Source organism: Pollicipes pollicipes, unplaced genomic scaffold, assembly GCF_011947565.3.
Source record: "Pollicipes pollicipes isolate AB1234 unplaced genomic scaffold, Ppol_2.1 Scaffold_6686;HRSCAF=7923_pilon_pilon_pilon, whole genome shotgun sequence".
Lineage (NCBI taxonomy): Eukaryota > Metazoa > Arthropoda > Thecostraca > Pollicipedomorpha > Pollicipedidae > Pollicipes > Pollicipes pollicipes.
In genome coordinates, this window is record NW_023596921.1 from 40,507,782 (window position 1) to 40,532,034 (window position 24,253).

At 52.5% G+C, this 24,253-nt stretch overlaps 1 protein-coding gene across 1 annotated transcript; it reads left to right on the top strand.

Moving 5' to 3' along the window:
* The first annotated feature begins 1,050 nt into the window (after nt 1–1,050).
* Nucleotides 1,051–22,698, top strand: LOC119108323 (protein mesh). The gene is made up of 22 exons (XM_037231899.1): nt 1,051–1,201; nt 7,561–7,778; nt 9,629–9,819; nt 10,647–10,830; nt 11,376–11,513; nt 11,879–12,047; nt 12,404–12,661; nt 12,932–13,125; nt 13,399–13,544; nt 15,219–15,357; nt 15,880–16,022; nt 16,362–16,494; nt 16,763–16,910; nt 17,173–17,361; nt 17,663–17,800; nt 18,242–18,378; nt 18,882–19,011; nt 19,268–19,403; nt 19,964–20,115; nt 20,407–20,589; nt 20,757–20,925; nt 21,222–22,698. The coding sequence occupies exons 1-22, from the start codon at nt 1,051–1,053 to the stop codon at nt 21,388–21,390; spliced, it is 3,615 nt and encodes a 1,204-aa protein (XP_037087794.1). The 3' UTR covers nt 21,391–22,698.
* The last annotated feature ends 1,555 nt before the right edge of the window (nt 22,699–24,253 follow it).

Below are 24,253 nucleotides of genomic sequence, written 5' to 3' on the forward strand. Positions count from 1 at the left end.
GACGTCCGCTCCCGTCACCGTCCGGCAGATGTCGGTAGCTCCAAACGCGGGTGGCCACGTTACAAGTGGCGCCATATAGGTGGCGCTAGGCGTTAATGCGGGCGGGTGATCAGTCCTCATGATATAAGAGCTGCCGATGCATGAGGCAGTGGAGGGAGTGCCTGTCCCAAACTTTGAAAAAAGTAACACAAACGCTTTCGTCACGATAAAAACCCAAATCGACGACGCGTCTCTCTCCCAACTCAAGTACGAAGGTGCTGTTACAACCGGGTCAATAATTATAATGATCTTTTGCCTCAAGAACGCATTTTGCATTAGTCATGCCGTATTGGAGATTGTACCTCACTGAGCAGTACAATGAATCTGTCAGGTTGGCGCTGAGTGCGAATATCAATGGCGTACGTCTGGAATGCCTGCATAAAACCGGTGCGAGCGAGTAGAGAGGGTGCCAGTAGTGCAGTGGCTAACATGCGGTTCTGCGACACCGGAGGTACGAGATAAGATTCTGCCCCGTAGTGATCGCCATTCCCGCGAGGGAGAGGGGCTTACAACACCATATAGCATCAGCTGCTAAATGCGCTGTAAAGTCCCAGTCGCAACGCTTAGCAAGTGAGAATACCAGTTTGCAGCCTCCATTGGACTAAACCAATCTTTTTGGGGCAAAATTGTTTATGGATGGAAGCGTTTTGTTAAAACTCGATTCCAACAGTTCTATCCGCAGGTTATCGAACTGAATGGGAAAACAGGAACTGGGTCATTAATTTCAACCGGGAGAGAACAAGGAAGTGATCACCCTCGGGATTAGCACTCCACGAGCTACGGTCGGTGCCGAGGTCGTCGCGCCAGGAACCGCCAGCCCAATTTCGGTATTGCCAGCTTGCAGATGCGTCAGCCCCGTGCCGTGCGAGCCGGGCCAGGAGCCAGCGTCCCCGCGGCCCTATCAGTCGGGCGCCCGATAGGGCTGTTTGCGCGGCAGCCCGATTACACGTTTGAACGGCGCGCAGGCAGTGCGGGCTCGGCGGGCGCGACTGGCTGCTGCGCGTGGCGAACATGGCGCCGATGCGACGGTGGAGTCTGCTGCCGCTTCTGGTCTGCTGTCTGGCGGGCCTGGGGCGGGCTGAGCTGACCCAGACCGGGAGGAACCGGACCCGACGTCAGGCGCCGGACAGCGGAAGACGACCGGCCTCCAACACCTACTACAGTGAGTAGCGCGGTGGCAGCGCCGCGAGCACGTGGTGAGACCTGGGCCCGGGGCGAGGGAGAGGTGTGCACCTGTTCTGAAACCAGGTGAGGTACTGGGCTACGGAGGGAGCGTCAGCGAAATGCTTCGTAAAGCTGAATGGTATAGTTACGCATCGGGAGGGCTCAAGATCGATGGTAATGCAACAAGTGCGTGTAAAATGCTTCAGAGCGTGTAAAATGAAGCATAGACATTTGGCAATGCTCAACATCCTTTCTCTCACGGACTGGAGATTTGAGGGGAAGTTGTGCTGCTGTGGATAACAAAACGTGCAGTGGCAGCGGGCTCCAACTACAGGATATTTTGTACCCATCCGCCCATCAGCCGTGGGGTCCCCGCCCCATCTGCCCTCTTACCGTCCATGTCTGTGCTCTCCGCCCGTCAGGTATCCTTGGACGGCTTTCAAAGTCGCATTTGTGAACTATAGACGGTTAAGAAGGCTATACTATAGATTGTCCATGTTTTCTTAAATGACGACAAGACTATTATATTGAAGCCGATCACGATAAAGTAGGCACATTCGCTAATACGGCGTGAGATTTGTATAGAGGAAGTCCCTACACATACCTAAGCGCGTCGTGGGGGATGGGTCATACGTAAGGCAAAACGATCGGCTTCAATGAGCACCTTCCTGTTCCTCATACATTCATCATTTGAAGGGAACGAAACAAATAGAGGGATCTCCGTTATTAAAGTGCAGTACAGACTGGCCCAAACTTCCACATTCGTGAGGTGAAAAGGTAGTAGGTTGAGACTGTTGAAATACTCAGCCCAAACGTGTAACGTTTCTTAAATATCCCGTTGACGGTTCTACATTACTTGAATCGCGTTTCTCGTTACTTTTTAGCGCATAGCCGGTAATCTTACCGACTAATATCAGATTGTAGGCTTTACTGAACCAGCATTACTTTTACAGATCGGCTGTAATGCCCGCGTCACGTTTTGAAACTTAACTGTCACTTAGGATGGAAGTTGTATTTGCTCCATGCGGCTTTTTTCCTCAGGGCCGTACCTTGCAGGCTATGAGCCTCAAATGAGTCGTGTAGAGCCACTGCAAGCTAGATAGTCTAGATACGTGTAGTAAATGCACCATCACGCAATGGTAACTTACCTCAAGCGTGCAATGAGGCCAACTCACGAAATCCGCATCATAAGAAAATACAAACGTCCATTCAAAACACGAAGTGATTATTTCCGCGAAGCGAAATTGTGTACAATGCAGCAACCTCGAAGGGTGCCTTTAAACAGCGCTCTGCTTTTCCGCAAGGCTTTGGATCCCAGTAACACGTCTTTTGCGGCGTGCGAAGAGTGAGCTGATGGGGGACGTGGTCGTTATCATTCAGGTGACATCTCAGCACATGCGGAGCAGGCCCAGCTGTTAAGGAAACCACACAGGTGGCACTCAACATGCAACGCAGTACTCACTTTCATGAGCCTGGCAGGTGGAGGTGCACTGATGCTTAACGTTTGCAATTCGTGTAAAAATTTACCAATAACTGCCGAATACTCGGCGTTTTGGGGTCTGTCAGGACCTGGCAACTATGATCGACAAGACGGGGGAAGATAGGTGGATGGATGGAGAGATCGGCACGGTAAACAGATAGCTTACCTTTTTAGAGGCTGTGGTAGAATTATGAGGAAAATTATGTTATAAGTGCTATTCGTCACAATATTTTAAGGCTATAGACCTATGCAGTTTTTACGGCCCGATCTGTATCGGTAAAAGCAGCAGCGTGTGGCACATATCTAAGACTAGTAGCGGAAAAGATGACATCGATTGCTTAGCGAGCTATTACTACCGTTTACATGCATTTATATGGTTATATGCATGTGTTGAGACCGCATTGTGATTTGTGGGCGGTACGTTCGCCTACAAGCCATAACGAGCTTCAGATATTCACATTTTCAGGTTGATCTGATCCTACATCAATTTTTAATACTAATTCTTTAAAAAAAGAAACCCTGAAAATCGACCGGTGCGTATTTCACCCAGGATTGCGCGCAATGCATGCAGCTATCGAGCCACATTTTGCAATGGTCATTTTCCGTTCTCTCCGCTGTTTATTATAGTTTTTGTCTTGCCGCTGCGGCGCCTGGTCGCCAGGTCGTTGATCTGCTTCCTACTCAACTTCTTCAGCTTAATCATGGTCGGAAGTTTTCCAATGTACACGCTCGTAGACTGCGGGAGTGAGAAAGTGGTGAGCTTGCAACGCCGCGGGATTAAGCCGCCTGATCAAACAGCATGCATGTAAGTGTCTCCAGGCTGGCGCAAAACAAACTCTAAAGAAGTGTGCTGATTGTTAGTGCTAAAAAATTCACCTTGCAACCAGTGATCGCAAAGATATAGACCCTTCCCAACCGCGATTGGTCTGGGCGGGCCGCTGAAACTGCGGTATTTCTCGTCAGTTGACGATCAGACTAGCTCGGCCTGCACCGCGCCGCACTGCTGCAGCATGCTCGGGCCGGTACGGGACGCGGAGCTCGACAGGTGGAGATGGGGCGTGCCTCACGCCGAGGAACGCTTTACACCGCTTTACCGTGCCGCGAGACGGTTCGTTCTCTGAAATATCCACTTGATTTGCCCATTTTATAGTCCGTTTTCCAACCTGCATGAGGCTTGTTATTATGAGGGACAATGAAACTGGGACATGGGCCTACCCCGCCAGTGAAAGGCTTTATGTAGAAACGAAATATCGTGCGGCCTTGGGGAAAGGTAGGAGAGCATCTTGCACTTTATAGCAATACTGGACACCAAAAATCAACAGGCCTAGGTCCGATCGTACCTACCAATGGGACCGCGATATTGTTTTAGATAGTTATGCAGCGTAAGAAATTATTGAAATGACAAACTTTACGAGTGCATCGAGCCCCCAAGAAAGTGAACTTTTCAAAGGCCGAGCAAGCAGCCCAATGAGGACGACAAAAGTCGAATAACAATGAAGAGAATATCAATTTGGGAGTGACTTCGGATTCCGGCCCAAATTTTCACGTAGCGGAAAACGTGGGGCGGCAATGAGCGCGAAGCCCGCAACACCTATCCCGTGCCAACTCCGATATCCCGAACGGGCCGAAAATTAATGTGCACTGTTCACTGGTGGCGAGGACGAATCGCAGGCGGTGAAGAATGTCGGCCCACACCGCACGAAATCGCATCAGAGCAGTGACTCACAGCTCATCTCTGTCCCTCTGTCGCCACCGCTGTTGTGCCACGCAGCCCTTCGCACAAGGGCCATGAGTCAGGGCCATTATCGGAGCTCACTCGCGAACATGTCGCCCAACGACCCGATACGGCCCGGGCTTCCGCCCGCCTATCGCCGTGCTTATCGCCGTACTCGGCACAAAGACGGATGCGTCATAAACGGCTTAGGCTCGCAGCGACGCAAAAACACCTTCGCCGCTAGCTTGCTCCCGTCGTTTATGAGCTTTGGCAGACTGTGGAAGATCACGGGTCGAGGAAAAAAGCCCGTCACAAGCCGGCCCTGTCAGCATCGAGACGCTGAGTTTAATAAGATGATTTAAAACATGTAGACGCGACTTAGGCTTCGTCATAGGCCTGTTGGGGCTATTAGTCACCTTCACCAGTCACCTTTTTGTCACCACTTAGTCACCAAATATTTGAGCGCACGTGACAGTCAAATGCGCCGGCGCTATTTCGCATATTTAGATGACTTTTAGAACTACGACCTGCGGCAATGATCTTTTAAATTCAAATATCGGCCATCGGCTTACCACAGATGATTTTGTTCCCTGTGCCTAAGCCCTCACCAGCATACATTGCGTGGCGACACATTCTTGGGAACGAGGGTGCTATAGCCGGTGGTGACGATCCGTGTCGGCATTTAAAAACAGAGTCATGTTTCCGTAATCAGGTGAGAGATAACAGACGTTTAATTGAACTTGCCGCTGTTCTCTGCTTTAGCTCATCATTTTGCAAACATCTTGTCTGAACATGAAAAACGGCACGTTCTGTCCTTTGCTGCACACATTTCTACAAAATTAGTGGCGTCCGCGTGCTGAGATGACAATAAAAGATCTACTGCGCGCCCCATTGAAGAAGATCGCCTCGCGTCTGGAGCCCGGTCCGCGTGAACAGGCTGTGCGCTGAACTAAGCCCCCGCGGCTGACGGCCCTGTTCCACTGCACATCCCAGTCCTCCGCTTGAGGAGGCGAAGTCTGCTGCTGTGCGCCCAGCGGTCCACTGCTGAGTCCGGGCTCAGCAGCCTACGGTCCACTGATGAGTCCGGGCTCAGCAGCCTACGCAGGGCCCATCAGCTGCGCCGTGTGCACCCGGCGGAGCTGAGGGGCCCATCCGCCCCGATGGCCCATACACGGACCGTGCGTGTCCGACATCCGCACACAGCCCGCCGACTGTGACAGCCATCCTGTGCAATGTTGAACGTTCACTAACGGGATGTCGACATCTGCGTGCGGCGTGTGCGCACGCGCCTGCACAAGGAGCACCACGCAGAGCATGGGCTAGTGTGGTGATCGCAGTCGACCTTCACTAATTGAGGTCTTTCTGTGATCGGCGTGGGATTTTGACCCGTGCTGACACAAACAGGCTGATGCACTCAGCCGGCACCAGGACTCATAATTTCCCTGCATATGCTTTTTAGCTCACGTCCTGGTTTTAGTTGCACCCGTGCGTCTGGTTTGGGAGCGCACCATTGCAGCCCACGAGTGCTGATCCCAAGCGTGATGCGGAACGGCTCCTGACAGGAGGTATATTATACATGTGAGGTTAACTCGTGTTGACGCATCACTTCAAACGCTTCCAGATGCTTTTGACTGAGCTGTGTTAAATTCCAACTCCACGATTGTTTAGCTTCAGATTTAACGTGGTCAACAATCACTGCATACTTAAAGCAAAACAGTTCTAACGCTGGCGCTGCGTCTGGTTTCATCAACATAACTTTATCCCCGTCATCGGCCACTGAGATGGGCACGTTGAACCGCTCACCAAAACTACGGCGCGACTGGGAAAGAAATCAATATTCTCCTACTGAAGCTTTTGCACCTGCCTCAATTTCCGCGTACTCGCGCGTTGAAAGGGCCGCAGCCGAGATGAATGTTCACTGGGCCTAGCGACGATCGGCCGGACAGGACGTCTGACTGGCATACCCGCTGCCGAGCCGCACCGGTCCCCCGGGCGACTCAGTTGCCAAACTCAGCGCGGCTAACGCTGAACTCAGGCCGGCCGGACGAGGCGAACCCGCGCCCCAGAGCGGAGAATGTGCCCAGAGCTGCGAACCCGCGCCTCAGAGCGGAGGACGTGCCTAGGGCTGCGAACCCGCGCCCCAGAGCGGCGAACTCGCACCACAGAACGGCGAACCCGTGCCTCAGAGCGGCGAACCTGTGCTCAAGAACGGCGAACCCGTGCCCCAGAGCGGCGTCATGCACCAAGGCGCTGAGGGCCAAGGCGCCTGCCCCAAGGCACCGAGGCGAGATGGAGTGGGCGATAGTGCGCCGCTATCGCGTCTGCACGTCGGCTTAGTGCGCCGCTATCGCCTCGGCACGCCAGAGCTATCGGGTCCACTAATTCCTGCCGGACTGGTGACGTCATCCCCGCCCGTCAACATGGCCGACCGGCAGCGGCGATAGTGCTCCTCTACTCGGCCGTCGCAGTGCGCTTTGCCCGGCCTGCTACGCCATGTTTGTCTGTCTATTTACGGCCCCACGCGTCTACGCGTTACATGGTTATACCGCCATTACAGTGGCGAAGCTTTCAACGCCTTCAGCTTGCCACCTGCCACTTGAATGCTGAGTGTGCAGTTGTGCTGCCGGAGACGCTGAATCAGGATGTGCTGAGATAGTTCTTTGTTTTGGCAAGTGGTCAGTGAGGCTCACATTCTGAATTCGTCACCAAAAATCACTGCGTGACTCAGAAACCAATTGATGGTCACGTTCTGAGGCATTGGCAACTGTATCAAATTGCTGCGTTCGCTAGAAACGGACAAGAGCCTGCGTGTTGCAACAACAACAAAAACTTGCGATTCAGATAAGAACTCATCACACAGTCGTTACTCTTGAATTACCCCCTTTCTGTTGTGATGCGTGGAACCCCGTGCTCTTGAAAGGAATAAGGTAGAGTATAATGATTCATGTAACTGCTACAGACGTATGGAAGAGGCTGGGCTCAGGATGCACAGTTAGTGATGCGATATTTGACACCCTGGACTTGGTGCCGTCTTGACGCTGCCGTCGATTCACCTGTTACGTCGGCATAGCTAAGCGGCTGCTTGGAGCAATCTGATGCACTGCTCTCGTCGTCTCTGGCCTCCTCCGCCTGTCCCAGATCAGCCTTCACCGCATCGCCACAGGTGGTCCATCCGGCGGCCTGAACGCCTACGACTTGTGGGACGATGAGGAGCATTACACCATCACGGAGGACCGGCTGCGCGAGATCCGGTCCGACATGATGTACCCCTTCAAGTATCCGAACGACTACCAGAGGGACATCAACGACCTGACGCCGCAAATCGACAAGAAGCTCAACTTCCGGTTTCCCTACTACGGCTTTCTCTTCAACTACACCTGGGTACGACCGCAGTCAGGTGTCATGTTATGTCCCTGTCGTGATGCACCCCCGACCCGTGCTGTTGAAACGTGGCGCGTTCCGAACGTAAAAGTATCGGTCATGCCGCAATACTCTTACGCTTTTCTCATAGGTGTCATGTCAAGTGCAGAAGAATAAGTTCGTGTTCGAACATTAAGAGTGAATTCCAACCAATCACCGCATCATGCTGTGGAAAGAAATCAAACTGAATGTGAGTTCTGAAAAATCCTCCTACAGCTATATGCGCACACACACACACAAACATATATTTAGATGTATATATATATATATATATATATATATATATATATATATATATATATATGTATATATATATATATGTCAAGTGCAGAAGTATATATAAGTAATATATAAGTAATATATATATATATAAGTAATATATAAGTATATATAAGTAATATGATTTATCATATTATGATTATGATTAATTATATAAGATTATATATAATTATGATTATGATTATATATATATAATTATGATTAATTATATAAGTATATATAAGTAATATGATAATATAATATATAGTAATATAATATGATAGTAATATATAAGAAGTATATATAAGTAATATATAAGTAATATATAAGTAATATATATATATATGTATATATATATATATATATATATATATATATATATATATATATATATATATATATATATATATATTAACACGTACCAGGGGGGCCGGCTAGATACCCTTCGAGCACCCGAGCGAAGGCTCGGGTGGGGGTCAACTTGACCCCTTGAGATCTCAAGAACTAAGAAAGCTAGAGACACCAAATTTACAGGGTGTGTTGATCTGTACGTGAACTCACTTGGGTCAAACTTTGAGGTTCCTAGATTATGACTTTTAGGTCAAATAAGGTCAAACAAGGTCAAAGTCCAGGTTGGTCTCCAAAGTGCCGCCAGAACCTAGGCAGCTGTTTCTAAGCAAAATGTCACGAGCCCATTTGAGGTCGGTGACCTTTTTTGACTTTTTCAAGGTCATGGTAACCAAAATTATGTAAGACCGCTCTGAGTTTTGCATTCCAATAAGCGACAAAGATTACGCTAGGAAGTATGTTCCTAAAACCAAGTGTCGACCGCGGTCATCGTAGAACAATGACCTGTTCTTACCTCTAAGAAGTCAATGGAAGATGTGTAATGCGGTTCCTACTGTCAATAAATTCAAAATGAGCACCAGAAACTATCCCATGCAGCAAGCCTTAGGGTTATAAACCAGCTTGGTTTTGGCCTTGGTCTGACCTTCATACCTGACCTTAGGTCAACATGATGTGCTCATCCAATATTTGTGGTGCCTAAGAAAGCATCTCAGAGATGTATGGCTTCGTCAAACACTCTGTTATTGCATCAGATTGAACGATTCCCTAGAAATTGCCCTAGCTGAAACCATGGCCTGACTTTGACCTGCCATAGGTCAGCAACCTTACAAGGTACATCTAAATTTTTAAGATCAAACGATCCGCTATTCAATTTTCTACAGCTATGCAAATTTTTGCGCGGCTACGCCGCGCCGTTTGAAAATTATTCTTGAAAAACTTTCGGGGCGTGGCCAATTTGACCCTCTGCCACCAGAGCGCGTGTTAACGGGCCGACACCATTAAAAATTGTCGTAATGCTTTACGCGTATGTTGTTCACCCGCAACATCATACTCGAGTAAAAAGTATAGAACCTTGAATATAGACAGACCGTATGCACTAATAGTATACATCTCTATCCACATGCATGTTCTTACATCTTCCTCGCTCATTGGCCTGTAACCCACCGGACGCTGGTGAAACTAACGCTTGTCGACGCGGCCACTAGGTATCTCTGCACGGCTTCCTGGGCTTCTCGGTGCCGACCTCGGAGCCGCAGACGTACCCGCTGACGTTCCCGCAGCCGGACTGGCCGGTAAAGAACGACCCCTCCTTCATCGGGCCCTTCTACAGCAAGTGTGTGATGGGCGAGATGGGCGGAGAGGAGACCGACACGCGACGCCCCGGCGTCTACTACAGGTGACCTCCTGCTCCGCGCGCATCACCGTGTCGTCCTGCTGTTGTCCCAGAACGTCGAATATGTGCCGGAAGGTAATGTAGATAGGGATTAATCTTCAGTGGCTTCGGCTGGTGGCGTCGGTCATAGCAGCGTGTGTTTTTATGAAGGGGTGACCGTTTCAGCGGCATGTGCAGGTATGTTACACGTGGGGTCAAAAAGCTGTTTGCTGTTGTTACACCCTTCATTCGCACCTTAGCCCTATCGCAAGCAAGACATGTTTGCACGAGCGCCTTGCTGCACTGAACTTTTACAACATCCAGTTATTGTCGAAAGCCGGCCTCAGGAGGAATGAGCGTCCCAATCGGCCGAGCACGTTGCAGCACGAGGTCCCGCGCACGTGACGTGAAGCGGTGTAGTGTAGTGGAGCACGCCGTCACAGTGTTATGTGGTAAGAGCCGGTGTTTTGAATAAGACAGAATGAATTCGACATCATCCTTCAGATGCCTTTCCGCTTGGGCTCCGCTCTTTTTGACTGAAACGGCTCGCATGGGAAGAAGGGCTCTAACTGCATGCAGAATATCATTATCAAATCAAGATTTCTAAGAACATTCCTTAAATCAGAACATTAAATTCATGTTCATCGGAAGATTAAATCCTCTTCCACCTCCTCCACACCCTGTCTACCCTCACACGGCGCCCTCTCTGTCCACCCGGTGTTCTGCTGCCGAGCCGCCGCCACCGTCGCCGGCACTACCAGCGTGACCCCAGGGTGGCGCCGCCCCGGCTCGTGCGCGGGCGACCCGCGCCCTCCACCTCCGCTCACTCTCCCTGCCGCTACTCGCCGCAGGATCGAGCGCGACCTGTACGAGCGGTACGACCAGTTCGGCGTGGAGCTGCGCGAGCGCGCCAAGTGGGACATCCGAGAGGGCATCGTGGGAGCCGAGGCGTTCACCCCCAAGCACATCATCATCACCACCTGGAAGAACATCTCGTTTAACGGCGGCAACGCAAACTCCCGCGCCAGGCGCGTGGTGAGCAACGACCGGCGGGCTGGACCGATGGCGCCGGATGTCCTGGTTGACCGGTGGCGTTGTTGGTGGGTGTCCTAGTTGACCAATGGCGTTGCTGGTGGGTGTCCGGATTGACCAATGACACTGTTGTTGGGTGTCCTTGTTGACCGGTGACGTTATTGGTGAATGTCCGAATTGACCAATGAGGTTGTTGGAGGGTGTCCCTGTTGTTGGGTGTCCGGGCTGATCGGGGGCGTTGTTGGCGAGTGTCCTGGTTGGCCGGCGACGTTTGTAGGGATCCTGGTTGACCGATGACGCTGTTGGTAGGTGTCCTGGTTGACCGATGACGCTGTTGGTGGGTTTCGTGGTTGACTGTGAGTGTGATTTGCTACTTGGCGTGACGCGAGATGGTGTGCATTTCTATTCCCGAAGAGAAAACTATGCAGACTACGTATCATGCCTCGGTGGGACCTCCGTAATTATCGAATGCTCCCTGGTGCGTTACTCATACAGCCACACCCTGTTCGGAATACTGACGCATTGTCGCTGTCTCCCGCCATGGGCAGACGAACACGCTCCAGCTGTTGGTGGTGACAGACGAGGTGCGGTCGTACGCGATCTTCAACTACCTGCACATGGGCTGGACGACGCACACGGAAGCGGGCGGTGACATCAACGAGGGACAGGGCGGCATTCCGGCCTACGTGAGTTCCGGCTGTCCCGCGCGGGGTGCCATGGTGCGCGTCAGTCGCCACGGTGACATAGTGCTCCAGTCACCAGCGTTGCCCCCCCCCCCCCTTCCTCCCCACATTTCTGCTTTAGAAACTGCCCCTGTCGTTTGTGAACCGGTCCGTCGCAGTTCGCATGTGTCGTTCATTTAACTCAGGAATCGCGACGCTCCCGCAGATATCATCATTGAAACCTTTTGAAGTGCGCTCTAGCCCAGCACATCGCTGTGGACACGTATCCAGAGCTGTAAATACGCGTGCACCATGCTGCTCAGGTTTGATGAGCTTAGTCGCGGCAGTTTTCGTTAGAATCCAGCTGACTGGCGTCTCCCCGCTGTCAGGTGGGCTTCAACGCTGGCAACGGCACCAGCGCGTACCCGTACAAGCCCTACTCTCAGACCATGTACATCCGAGACCTCATCTCAACCGGCATGGCCAACGGCTTCCCGGGCCGCCACGTCTTCCGCATCGACGAGAAGATCATGGCCGGCAACTGCCGTCACGAGCTCTGTGAGACCTCGCTGCTGTGCCGGCGTGGCGCGTGAAGTCTTTGATCCGTAGAACCGCGTGGGCAACGCGCTTTCACGAAGTATATGGCATCGTCCTGGATATTACGATGTCGTAATCTTCTTAGCTTCTTGTACATGAGTTTTACCTCCATATGTAGGCACATTCAATCCATGAGTTGACGGGCTCTGCCGTACAGCTTTTTCTCTAATGAATGCATTCACTTCCGCTCGAAAACAACATCTGATCGTCTCTCAGCGACCCCTCCAACGCGGCCCAAGGACAGGCGCCTGAGCTAGCACCTATACCACGTCGACTTGTCCCGTCCTGTGACCTCTCACCCCTTCCCGCCTCCACAGACGGCTCCAACCTACCGCTGGTGTTCGCCCCGGAGCAGGGCAACATGCTGGGCGGCAGCCTGGTCAACATCTCGGGCCCCTGCTTCGGGCCCAACACCCTGGTCAAGTGCCGCTTCTACGACCGCGAGGTGGAGGGTGTGGTGCGCGACACCAACACGGCCTTCTGCGTGCAGCCGCGCCTCTTCGCCACCGGCTACGTGGACATCGCCGTCTCACTCGACGGCGGACCCTACTACTGGAAGGGGCAGTACTACGTCGGTCAGTGCGCGCGCCTGACGACGCAGGTTTGAGAGGCTGCGCATGCTGCGGGACTAGTGACGTCGTGGTTGTGGCCGGTGACGTCATAGATGTGACTGGTGACGTGATGATAACGAGCTGTGACGTCACCAGTGGTGAGGTTGACAGCAGCGATTCGTGGTTGTGGACTGCTGACACCACGACGATGACCCCATGTGGTTGTGACGAGGCTCAGTTCTACGACCGTGGCGTCGCGTTCTGTCGGTGACGTCACAATCCTTCCTGCGACAGAGACGCCTCTGACGGCGCCTGAGGGCGTCATGTTCGCCAACGACGACTACCAGCTGGCGGAGCCGGGAGCGCTGCGCCTTCAGTGGCTCTGGCACAACCTGACCATGGACCAGAGCGCGCACGTCACCGTCAGCCTCTATGGCTACCGCGAGACGACTAACACGCCCGAGCTGGTCTTTATTGACACGATATTGGTGAGCTCACCAGCCTGACAGGGCCGTTCCGAAGCGGCGTGGTTACAGAGAACTAAACATTCCACCAACGCCGATGGCCATCTACGTGGGACTAGCCAGCCAGCAGTGGTGCCAGCGGAGAACGTCACACTAGTGCTGACCCATCATCTGCCCTTGGTAGGACCAGGCGAGCTTTCGCAACAACCGCTCGGACACTGAATTCTCGTTCAGAATTGTTTGCTTTTGAAGAGCAATCACAACTCGTTGCGGACCGCCTGTACCCTACTCCCGCAGGAGACCAACAACAGGGGCGTGAAGGACATCGCTACCTCCGATTACATGGGCAATGACAATTGGGACTACCTAGACATCGAAGTGGGCCTGCTGCAGATTAATCTGACCAGCCCAGGCACCTACCTATCAGGCCTCAAGAGCTCTCCGTGAGTCGAACGTTATGCTGCCCGGCTTGTGGCAGCTTGCGCTGTACCTGTTGAGGCGGAATCTTCAATGCAGCGACGCAAAAGGCCTTCTCACTGAACATACCTGTCGCAAACTCTGGTGCAGTTATTCTTAGGCTCAACTATTAATGCCCCTAATGTGATGTTCATACCATGTCCATCCAAGTGCAGCCAAAGTAAGATAGCATGATGCCGTGCCAGCAAATACAAAACAGGCCACAATACTCTTCACTTGGATTTCCTCGTTTTACATAATATAGTGGATACTGTGAAGCACTTACGGTACCTTGGAGACTGACACCGTACTGGCCAAAGCAGTATGCGTGAGACCATATCGTCTGGACAATTCGTACATGAATGCATTTCGCACTGCTCATTGACACTGCACATATACACCGCTTAACGCGCGCTCGGGTGGGGGTGAGATTCACCCCCCAAAGGTTTTTCCAGAATGATTTCCAAACGGCGCGGCATAGCAGCACCAAATTTTACATGGCTGTAGACAATTGAATAGTGGATCGTCTGGTATCAAAAGCTGACATGTACCTTGTAGGGTTGCTGACCTATGGCAGGTCAAAGCCAGGCCATGATTTCAGCGAAGTCAATTTCTATGGAATCGTTCAATCTGATGCAACAACGGAGTGTTACACGAGGCCATACATCTATGTGACGCTTTCTTAGGCAACACAAACATTGAATGAGCAAATTAAGTTGACTTGAGGTCGGGTATGAAGATCAGGCCAAGGTCGAAACCAACTTGGTTTATTGCCCTGGGTCTTGCTACATGGGATGGTTTCTGGCGTTCATTTCAAATTTATTGATTGAAGGAACCGCATTATGCATTTTCCATGGACTTCTTAGAGGTCAGAGTAGGTCATTGACCTAGAATGACCCAGGTGACTATTTTTTATTTATTTTAACAAACATACTGCCTAACGTTATCTTTGTCGCTTATTCTATTGCAAAAATCAAAGCAGTCTTATACAATTTTGGTCACCTGGGCTACAGTGACCTTCTTTAGACCTTCAAAGGCCTAAAGAAGGTCACTGACGCTAAATGAGCATGTGACCTTTTCCTTAGAAACAGTTATCTAGGTTCTGGGGGCGCTTTTGAGACCAACCTGGAATTTGACCTTGTCTGACCCTATTTAACCTGAAGGTCAACACCTTCGCCTCAAATTTTGACTTAAGCGAGGTTACAGTTCACGAGTATATATAGTTCACAGTTCACAGTTCACAGAACACGAGTACATATCAACACACTCTGTAAATTTGGCGCCTCTAGCTGTCTTATTTCTTGAGATCTCAGTGGTGTCAATTTGCCCCCCCCCCCCCTCCCACCCGAGCGAAGGGTATCTAGGCGGTCACCCTGGCGTGTGTTAAAGTTTGCTCGCCGTAGGCAATATGCAACGTAAAGCATGGCTGGTTTGTAGTCTTGGTCACCGTGGTCATCAGCCTCATGACCCAACGAGAGCAGTGACCTGATACGACCTAACGTGACCTGACCCAATGTATGATATAAAGCGTGACTTGACCTGCAGCCTGACCTGTGACCCGCCCCGGGACTTGTCAGGTCGCTCGTTCTGTGCCATGACCTGACCTGACCTGACCTGCACTGACCTGCACTGACCTGACCACACCTGGCTGTCTTTGGTAGTACTCTGTGGAGCCGGCCGATCCCGCTGGCCTGGTACTTCGGGCCGCAGTGGAGCCGAGTGTACGGCACGGAGTGGGCCTCCCGCGTCTGTAACCGCTGGATCGAGAACGACCGCAACCTGAAGCACTTCGCCGGCGAGGTAAGAGAGCACAGTGCGCTTTTCTTTATGAAACTAAAGGGGAACCGCTTGGCGTGTTTGCTCGTGGCTGTCTGATGGCTCATCGGTGGTCATCAACTAAAGCGTTGCGCTTTCGGTCACAAGCGAATATCAGGGCTGATTAAGGAGCACCGCAAATCCAAATACTTATCTCAGAGCATTTTAAAAATGTAGGCGAGGGTCTCCAGTCATATTGTCCGATATTTAACTATACTCTGCAACATTTCCACGCTTTGAAACCTGCAAGGAATCATAGGAATCAGTAGTGAAAAATGCAATAAAATCGACTCGGGATTTTCAACGCTGTACCACGTTGGCCTCATTGACGTCCACGAGAGCGTTGAGTGGAGTTCCAGCCATTTTCACGAGCAAAATAAAGGGCCTGTGATCGCAGCCGCCACCACCCGTCCCGGCGGGTCCCGTGCGCCGGCGCCGCCCAGAGTGGCGCCGCTCCCAGCGCCACCTGGTGCCGTGCCCGCTGATAGGTCGGCTGACTGCCCGCAGGTGATCCGCTGCCCGTGCCGTATCGAGCAGGCCGTGGCCAACAAGGGCCTGTACGTGCCGGACTTCTCCTGCGACCGGGACGGCAACACGGCCTGCAACGAGCACAAGGGCGCCATCCACTGCGTCCGCGCCGGCATGGTCAAGTGGGTGCAGCTGTTGCTAGAGGGGGGGGGGGGGAGCTTGGAGGGAAAGCTGGGAGGGCTGGGTCTTAATCTTGAGTATTGATTTAGTGGACAAAAATTAGAATGCGCGGCTATCACAGACGAGCGTCATGCGATGACGAAAGTCAAGAGAAACGAAGTCTGAAGGCTAGGTGTAAAGTGATTACGGGAACACGTAATTTCCCACACATTCGTTGACAATTCTTGTTGATCTTTCCATGAAGAAGCAAGATCGACCTGCTTTTCTATTTAAGTGCACGCTGACAAAACAAAGCCCTGCCTAAGGATGCCGTAGCGCGTGACGCTCAACATCCGCTCCAGTGCCGACGGTGCCGGCCAGCAATGTTGCTACGACATCGACGGCTACCTGATGATGACCTCGGATAGCATGTGGGGCGGCAACCCGCACCGCGCCCACAACCTTGGCATGAGGCCCTTCTACGAAGCCAATAAGGTGAGAGTCTCCGCTTGGAACCTTGGGTTCGGGGCTAAGTTACTTGCGGTAGAAAGTAGATTTCATACCACTGCCATCCATAACAGTGCAGCACGTTATGCATTACACTCTGCCGCCGTTTCCAAAAGAGCGTCATTGACGTGTTTTAAGGCAAGATCAGCACGTTATCCTTGTCGTTGCTGGCGTGGTTCACTTCCGTGGCATTCGCTTTCCTCCGTGCCCCGCCCGCCCACCTGCAGCGGGTTTTCACCGCGCCCTCTCTCGTCAGATGCCGTCGCTGTCGCACTGGTACCACGACGTGGCGCCCTTCTACTCGTGCTGCCGCTGGCAGGGCGAACAGAGCCAAGGCTGCATCACGTACCGCTTCGAACGGCGAGCATCGCAGGATTGCGTCGGCTACCAGCCGCCGTCTGCCGGTAGGAAAGCAAACTATAGGTTCACGGCCCGACCGGCGAGGGCGTGGAGATTGTTACGGCGACTTGTTACATCTTTGATACAGCAATGAAATCTGTTGAGTGTCGTGGTAGTTTAAGTGTGCAATTTTGTTATCGCCGCTTAAATGATGCAAAATGTCACACTGTGAAATAACCGTGATCTGTATCATTTTACGTAGATGTCTACCGTCCAGGGTTACTTCCGCGCCCCACCCAGTACAGTGCTTCCTTCGTCTTCCCACAGCCACGGTGTTCGGGGACCCGCACATATACACCTTCGACGACACCCAGTACACGTTCAACGGCAAGGGCGAATACGTGCTGACGCGCGTTAACACCAACCGCAACCAGCTGGACGTGCAGGGGCGGTTCGAGGAGGTGCCCGATAATGAACGCGGCGCCGTGCTGGCCACCCAGCTGACGGCTATCGCAGGTCAGGGGTCAAGATTAGCGCCACGGGTCAATGTCAGCAGCGGTTAAATTCGATTGGTGTCATTGTCGGCTAAGGTCAAGGTCTGCTGAGCATGGTTTGCTGAGGTTGTCTGGGGTCATGTTGAGGTCAGCTATTGTCGAGGCGAGCAAAGAGTCACTTTAGATGATAGGGCCCAGCAAGTGTTCACTGAGCGTTCCTTGGTGACAACGGAGAGCAATGGGGGAGGAGTCCTTTGAAGCTTATCTGGCTTGTCTTCTACCGGCTGAGACCGCACTAAAACACCTTGTTCTCCGCGTGACAGCTCGGGACAACTTCTCTACGACGGTGGAAATTCGTTTGCGTCCGACTGAAGCACAGTGGAGGTACAAGCTGAACGTGCTCGTCAACAACAAGTACCTCTACTTCGATCGGTACCCGGAAAAGATGCAAATTTTCAGAGGTGAGTTGCGAACGAAACGATGCACACGTCCAGGTCATGTCCTACGTCAAGTTAGTCATCTGCGTTGCGTGCACTAGCTGCATTGCGGAAACGTGGCAGCAGAGACAAAGTCATGTGAGACATTCAAAGGTGCCTAAAACGGGCATTATGTACGCCGGTGCTACAGCCGGATCTGGTTGTGATAAGGCCGGCTGTTGTTAATCAGTTTTGGATGGCACGGACCACCCCAAGCACGGGTCGTTAAGCACCATGTCGTAGGCGAATAAGTATCCGTTTAAACTATAATTTTACTTGTGGTAATAAGAAGGACGTAGGTGAATGAAATCGAGACAGGCAGCACCTACGATATGTGGCCTGCATCCTCTGGTTTCTCCTCCACAGAATCACTCCCGTTCATTCCGCTGCGGACCGCGCGAGCATAACCGACCTTCCTCTCGACAGGCATGCTGGTGTACGTGCCGACCTACATCCACAACCAGTCGCAGGTGATCGTGCTGTTCCAGTCGGGCGCCGGCGTGGAGGTGCTGGAGAACCAGGGCCAGATGGCTGCCCGGCTCTACCTGCCGCTCTCCTTCATGGTAGGTCACGGCTCTTCGGCGGCCCAGCGGCCACGTAGCTACTGCGCTGGTCGCTAGATTTGGAAGTCTGGGCTTGGCTGCCACGGGAAAATGTGACAACAGCTAGATTCTATTCGAGTGCTGCCGATTGCTTCCGGGCCACGATTTTGGACGAGGTGTGACGACGCTAATCAGCTTGGCCACTTGAGTGGATGACACATAACCTAAAAAGTCCATATTGCCCAACTTCTCGGGTCACCCTGCTATACTGAAGGCAAAGGAAGCTGCCATGCCATCGTTGTGATCGGATGTGTCACTTATTGCGGCTGACGCGCTAACGTTGTCAACGTGTTGGCAGCTGACGACGTCAAGTCTATTACGCTTGACCAACTGCCAGGGCGTGTGATGCTTTGGCAATTTGGACTTGCGCAGAGAAGGCCTGGCACGGACCGCCAGTGGCGAATATCTGACTTTAGACCGTAGGCTGAGTGGTATGTCATGTCGTAATACGATGACATTTTCAGAACCAAACGAAAGGTCTGTTTGGAAACTGGTCCAACGATCCATCGGACGACTTTGTGATGCCGGACGGCTCCACGATATCCTTCGATGTCAACAACATGGAGCGCCTGTATCAAGACTTCGGTCTCAAGTGTGAGTAAACTTCTTATTGTGTGGCTGTGTGATGAGCAAATGTCTCAGAACAGACAGACAGGGCACCGGGTGGATAGATCCCGCCCCAACTTACAAAGGTCACTGGCTTCCTGGCGTGGCATGTTAAGACACGCTTTTCAAGCACTGTCACCCAAGCGAAATTTTGCGAGCGATTACATCCCTGGCAACAGTCATAACAAATACCCCAGCTCTGGCCATGAGCGCCGAGGACGCTAATACGCCTCCTGGTTTGCAGGGTTGCTGGATGATAAGGAAGACCCGTACAAAGGCGGCTCGCTGTTTTTCCATGAGAACGGCAGGTCATCCAGCAACTACTACGACCCCGGATTCCTGCCCGTGTTTGACAAGATTCCGGACATACCCGACAACAGGTGAGCAGTCTTCCGTACCACCCAAAACTCGGCAACGTAAGCTCGTGCCGTTCGCTTCAGGTGTCAAACGGTTTCGTGCTCTATGCAGCCCAGTCCTTGCCTGCTCTTGTCCATTTGATTGAGCATCTTGTCATGAGCTTATCTGTCTGAGATTTAACAGCCCGATGATAGGAGTATTCGTACCGCACTCCGCCTCTGTTCTCTTCAGTCAGCATAGCGCCGTTAAAATCTAACACCCACAAGTTCAACCAGGTCCCTCGTCTCGGGCACGTGATGCTTAGCAAACGCTGACCGTAAAGCACATCAATGTCCGGATAGTCCGCGATATTTAAACGACGTTGTGCCGACCAGATGTTTCATCCAAGACGCCGGCATCGTGTCAGACCTTCGGAACAGCACCGATATTGGTGTTCCGTGTCCCAGCCCATCCTCGGACTGCGCTGAGCACTGACCCCGTCCTCGGACTGTACCGAGTACTGACGCCGTCCTCCGACTGTACTGAATACTGACCCCATCCCCGGACTGTACCGAGCACTGACCCTGACGTCATTCCGCTTCAGCACACTGACGGCCGATGAGGTGAAGCGGGTGTGCGGCGGCTCCTACCAGTGCGCCTACGACTTCATCATGTCCGAGAGGCGCGACGTGGCCGTCTTCTCCAAGTTCTATCAGGACGACTTCGTCAACACCAAGTCAATCGGCCTGCAGACCAGTGAGTGGCCGAATCTCACCTGTGTTGCATCGAGTGAAAACCTATTAGAAATAACGTTCCAGATGGTATTCAAGTACGATCGTTTTGAAGCGCTCAACGGTGAACGTGACCGGTCGACGACAGAAACCTCGAGTACGTCGATGCACGTTTCCACATGCGCTATCACACAAATCCACCTCCACCTAACAGTTAATGCCTTTGGACGGATGTCGTGGTCTACACCACAAGTCTCCACTGTCAGTTACGCCGGCCACACTTGCGACTGACCCGACCGGCCCGGGCCTCTTGCAGTCACCTCGTGCGGCGCGCTACCGACGCCGCAGAACGGCCGCAAGAACACGTTCGCCTTCACGCCCGGCACCATGGTGAAGTTCGAGTGTGACCCGGGCTACATTCTGGTGGGCGAGGCGCGACGCTGGTGCTACGCCTCGGGCGACTGGAGCTGGCCCGAGGACGGCGAGGTCAGCTGTATCAGTGAGTACCGCTTGCCACGCGTCCACGCCTGTTCGAACTTGCTTCACCTGCTTATTCACCGTGCAGTGGAATATTGAGCTGCTCGCTCGGCTGTGCGGATCACACCCATGAGCGCGTGTTTCTGCACGAGCCCGGAGTGGCCTGATGACCGCTGGCGTGCCGCGCAGGCGAGTCGCAGTACAAGACGATGTACGTCGGCATCCAGACGGGCATCGTGTTCAGCCTGCTGATCCCGATCGTGGCGGCGCTTTGCTGCTTCGGTTGCCACGTGAAGAATCAGGCCGACGAAATAGAGCGCGAACAGCTGGTCACCAACACCGGGTACATGCCCCGCGGGTAAGTCCTGAGGGAGAGAGAGGGGAGGCAGGGAGAGAGAGAAAGAAAGAGAGAGAGGGAGCGCAGGGAGTGAGTGAGGGGGAGAGGGAAAGAGAGATAGGGAGAGAGCGGCAACAATAGCGTCAGTCACAAAGGAGCGTGTTAAAAGAGCATCACATAGGTCACGTGCTCCCCCGAATATTAATCATCATGCATCGAATCTGCCCGTGGCTGGTTTCATCCCGCGTGGAAAACCATATTAGGCCGCACATGTCCCCCCACCGCGGTGCGCCTCTGAGTGTCCGCCGTGTCGACAGCTCCAGCAGCCACAGCGGCGGTACGCGCAGCTCCTCGTCCATGCCACTGAGGAGCGTAGCCTCCAGCGGCCAGCAGCGGCCCTTCGGCGCGCCCGACATGGAGTCATCGCCGCGCGCTGAGCGTCACACCCCCTCCCCGCTAACCACGCGCCACGAGTCGTCCCACTGATGCGCGAGGAGGCCCGCTGGAGAGAAAAGCGGCCGCAAGGGCGGCTCGGTAGGGAGAGAGGCCGCCCCCTTGGGAGCGACGCGGCCCGTTAAAGAGAGGGCCCGCTGGGGCTCGAGCTATTCGCCCCAGCAGTGAGGCGTCCCACATAGACATGAGTTGTGCTGCCGAGTCGGCAGTCTTTGGATCAAACTCACGGTGCCTGTCCGTCCGGCGACACTGCGGACGCGCGACGCGAACGCTCCTCAGCTATGCGCGCATCTTGCCCCGATGCGATTGGGGAATGTTGGTGGTCAGGTCATTGAGGAGCGACTGGAGATGTTTGTTTTACGACTAAGACTAAGAGTGGACTGTAATTGTCGAGTTGGCTTTCTTGTGTAGAGCTTCTTGGCAGGAGAGTACGCATCGTGTTATGAAAAAAGCAAAGCACTTACGCTCTTCTAAATCACATGGAACAAACTTGCCATTCGAAAATATGTCGCTTTTACCGAGGCGTCGATAAAAATGGCAGGTCGATGCACTGCTTTCTTCTGGCTGAAACGTCTTGGTCGATTATCGCGAGCATCCTCCCGCGCCATGATTTAAGAATGTGTAGTTTCGTAGTTTTGTTTTATGAACCTAGACCCTGTCAACGCATTTGGGAGTGCCGAGTCTAACTCTAGCAACCATCTTGTCCGAATAGTCTGTGGCCGAGTTCCCGTACTCTTGTCTGCACGTGTCATTCATTTTTTCTACTTTATATGGACGCCTACCCGTAACTGCTGGTGCTCACGTTTTGTATTCGTGCGTGAAGTGCGGCGATGGGGATCTAGTCACCTGGCTCCCAACGCGCGGTGTCACCACCACCGCCTGGGAACCATGTAATCTTTGGAGCCATTTGAAAGCAACTGCGTATGCTCGCGACGCGCAATGTTAAGGTCTAATCAGTCAAATCCTGGATGGAAGTTAGTGTTACTGAATGTCAGCGTAACCGACAGAGATTTTTGCGTCAACTGAGTGCAGTGCTGTGCGAGTGTCAAAAAACAGCCTGAAGCTGTTCGGAACAGCTGCTGTTTCCGCGTGTTTCATACGGCCATGCCAGCCAGCTGTGCAGCTACCCGATGGTGCTAACACAGCTCACCAGTCTGGCCCAAGTCCTGAATGCATGTGCATCCATGCCTTTTGCTCTATCCCTGTGTTTGAACGTGCGAGGTAATCAGGGTGTTCAATGTGTTTACTTCGGTATCGTACGATTGCCCTCTACCAGGCATGTCTGCTACTGAGAAGAAGTCATACAACATAGGCGTTTTTAATAAAGTTCATTTCTGCTAAGTTTTTGGAACCTTAGTCGCAGATCCCGAGCATCAAGCATCAGTTGGCACGAGCATGTGCTGCATCGAACTGGCGCCAAAGAAACCTGCAGGCGACATCGAAGAAACCTGCAGGCGACATCGAAGAAACCTGCAGGCGACATCGAAGAAACCTGCAGGCGACATCGAAGAAACCTGCAGGCGACATCGAATAAACCTGCAGGCGACATCGAAGAAACCTGCAGGCGACATCGAAGAAACCTGCAGGCGACATCGAAGAAACCTGCAGGCGACATCGAAGAAACCTGCAGGCGGCGTCAAGGAAACCTGCGTCTTCGACTCAGTCCTCCCTTTCAAACCCTCGTCTTTCAACCATGGATATAGAAATGTGCCTGGATCCCAAAGGTGCATCCAGAATCCCACTGGATTCCATGTTTATGGGCTGCTGGGGTCGGATCCTGAAATGTTTTTGGGACCCTCGGCACATGTCTGGTTATTATATCATATTGTGAGACAATCACCAAACCGCAAGAAGCCACAGCGAACTTGTACGGATCACTCATGAAGACTGCGCGTCCGTCTCTTGGCGTTTGAGAGCGTAGGCGCGCACCGCAAACATCATCCTGCAGCCCTCTCTTGCTCACTAAAAGGTCAAATCTGTGTATGCCTTTATGAGTTGGTATAATTTGTTAGGAAATTTGCATGTTCCTAAAAATGCAATTTGCGCAGTGTATGTGAGTTTTGCATTCAGTTTACCGCCATGTTAATGGCGCACCAAAATTTAATCGACAAGACATCTGCATTTCGGTCAACAACATGCAATCGTAAAGCATTCCTCCGCGCAACGCGCAAGAAAACGATACACAACCTTTCCCGAACTACGCTAAGGCAGATGTTTTCTGCTGAAATTGCTTTTTCACCAATCGTGTCAATAAACACGCATTTACAGCCTACTGCAATGCGGGGAACCCTCCTCTCACCCTCTGTCAGCTCACCCTCCTTCAGCCTACTGCACGGTGTCACCCTCGACAAGCTTGAGTGGTACCGGGTGCAGACCGCGTGGTTTCTGAGCTGAGCGTGATCGCAGACGGAGGGTGAGCAGCGACTCCTGCGCTCCTTCCCCTCCCCCCCCCCCCGATCCACGGAGCAGCCCAGGGATCTATCGTTGGAGTAATCCTCATCCTTGTTTATGTCGGCGATCCGTCCTTCCTTACCCGCGACTGCACTCTATCCTACGCTGACGACGCACAGCTATTCGATCATTCCTTACCCACTGTTGTCGGCTCATCCGATCTCAGGGTGCGGATCGAGGAGTCCGTTCTCCACGTACAAAAAGCAGCCTAACGGTTGGATTCCTCCCTAAACGGGATTAAAAGGGAGCCCAGCCTAAACGCAATTCACTATTTTAGGTACGAGGTCAACCCTAAAAAGGCAAAAGACTTTCACATCACACTGAAGCTCCAAACATCTCAATGCAAAATTGCTAAGACCCTTGGAGTTCCCCTCGACCAGCACCTGACATGGGAGTCCCACACATCAAGGGTGGTCCGGCGATGTAATGTAATCATGTCATCGCT

Excerpts from the sequence above, each read along its gene's own strand:
- LOC119108323 (XM_037231899.1), top strand. The coding sequence starts at position 1,051 with ATGGCGCCGATGCGACGGTGGAGTCTGCTGCCGCTTCTGGTCTGCTGT. Across the intron at positions 1,202-7,560 it reads GGCCTCCAACACCTACTACA|GTGGTCCATCCGGCGGCCTG; the intron begins GTGAGTAGCGCG and ends GCATCGCCACAG. Across the intron at positions 7,779-9,628 it reads TTCTCTTCAACTACACCTGG|GTATCTCTGCACGGCTTCCT; the intron begins GTACGACCGCAG and ends CGCGGCCACTAG.